The sequence below is a fragment of the Naegleria gruberi genome (genome assembly GCF_000004985.1).
Source record: "Naegleria gruberi genomic scaffold NAEGRscaffold_191, whole genome shotgun sequence".
NCBI classification, from domain to species: domain Eukaryota; phylum Heterolobosea; class Eutetramitea; order Acrasida; family Naegleriidae; genus Naegleria; species Naegleria gruberi.
The window spans coordinates 8,701-10,458 of NW_003163147.1; the positions used below are offsets into that span (position 1 = coordinate 8,701).

The 1,758-nt window shown below is 35.9% G+C and overlaps 2 protein-coding genes across 2 annotated transcripts; one reads left to right on the forward strand and one right to left on the reverse strand.

The window, feature by feature from the left end:
- Window position 1: 1 nt before the first annotated feature.
- On the reverse strand, window positions 2-709 carry NAEGRDRAFT_54743 (uncharacterized protein; the record flags this gene model as incomplete). Its single annotated transcript, XM_002668492.1, has 1 exon — window positions 2-709. The coding sequence occupies one exon, from the start codon at window positions 707-709 to the stop codon at window positions 2-4; it is 708 nt and encodes a 235-aa protein (XP_002668538.1).
- Window positions 710-1,100: 391 nt separating this feature from the next.
- NAEGRDRAFT_76549 (uncharacterized protein) lies at window positions 1,101-1,739 on the forward strand (the record flags this gene model as incomplete). Its single annotated transcript, XM_002668490.1, has 2 exons — window positions 1,101-1,390; window positions 1,445-1,739. The coding sequence occupies 2 exons, from the start codon at window positions 1,101-1,103 to the stop codon at window positions 1,737-1,739; spliced, it is 585 nt and encodes a 194-aa protein (XP_002668536.1).
- Between the last annotated feature and the right edge of the window lie 19 nt (window positions 1,740-1,758).

Here is a 1,758-nt window from a genome sequence, read left to right on the forward strand (position 1 = left end):
TTTAAGTCCTCATTGCCTTCATAAAGTAATTTCTCCTCTCCTCAGTAATTGTGAATGGTTTTTCTAATTGCTCTGGTAATGCCTCTACCAGTGCTTGAATGATTGGAAGGAGAACCTTATCAGATTCAATAGATTTCGGAATTTGAATTGAAGTTAGAACGGCTTTGTCATTCTTATCATCCACTTGTTGAATCATGGTTGCAATTACTGTAGAATATCCTCTCACCCTAACAAAAACAATTGTTTCCATATCAATATCACCCCCCTCAATATCCAAGAAAAAGCAATCAGGAAAACAGTTATTCATCTCGAAATAGTAAACATCATCATTGGCCACATACTTGTTGGTCTCACCAGAACTGAGCCACTTTCCCCAAGTTGACAACAATTGCTCATCTCGTTTTTCATACTTTGAAAGAGCTCTCGATACTTTCTTTTCTGCTATTGAGGATTTTTTATCCTCAGTTGATGTATTTGATGTATTTACAGGATCTTGTTCTTGTTTTGTTTGAATATGATGAGAGGATTTTTCTGCTGATAGTGATGATGACGAAGCTTGTTTTACCTCCTCCTTCTTTGCCTCGGTATGTTGCTTTTGATCGTTCTTTGAAACACTCGATCTCAGCACCTTCTTTGGTTTTTCAGTGGAAATCCTTTGAGGTTCTTCAACATTCTTCAATTGCTTTTGTGTTGAACAGGCTGAACCCATCTTTTCTAATATCTACGAATAACTTTGCAAAATACAACAGTGAACCTTTTTTTTTAAGCAGAGTGAGAGATGATGGCTAGTGAGTGTATTGAGGCAATTTTTTTAAAGTTCCTTCCGAGAAGTTGAACACTCTTTTGGTACTTCTGAACTCATTAAGAGAAATTTTTGACTGTACGTGTTCTTAAATTCCTTTTTGTTAAAGTAGTGTTGATGACGTATTGCTGGTGATGCTATTAAATATAATGGAGATGACAATTTTCTGAGTATAGTACTCAATTATGCCATCAGAAAGAGATTAATTATACATCACCTATAAGGCTCTCCCGCCAAAATTAGATGAACTTAAAGTACAAATATTTGAGCAGAGATAAAAACAACCAAACTGAAAAAAATGTCTTCAAAACAAATCGATAAATACCCAAGGTTCTTGAAAACAACTCATCCACCTCCAAACTCATCGGGATTGATGGAATCAAATCCTGAGAAGCCATTATCCAAGCTAAAGATTGAATATATTCATGGATGCTCAAAGAAGGGTTGTTATGGAAACGTGTTTCATGTTGATGATGAACAGCATTTAGTCTATCCTGCTGCTGGTTGTGGGGTAGTGCTTAATGTTGAGGATAACACTCAAAAGGTATTCTGCAAGCATGATGATGATGTTGTTGCTTTGGCTAAACAGTATGTTGTTGATATCAAATTGTTATATTATTGACACCCTATTATTAACAACAGTCCAAATGGTAGATACTTTGCTTCGGGGCAAATGGGAAAGGATGATATGATTTACATTTGGGACAGTCACCAACCTGAGGCAGGTCCAATTAAGGCACTCAAAACAAACACCCAATTCAAAAATGGAGGTGTGTTAACTTGTTGCTTTTCAACCGAAGGATCCTTACTAGCCTGTGTTGGTGGTAGTCCTAAAATGAACATTATTTTAATTTATGATTGGAATAAGGGAACATGTCTTGCCAATGTGAAAGGAACTAATGAGGAAGTATATGCTTTATGTTTTTCAAAGAGATGACAATAATTTGACTTGTGTG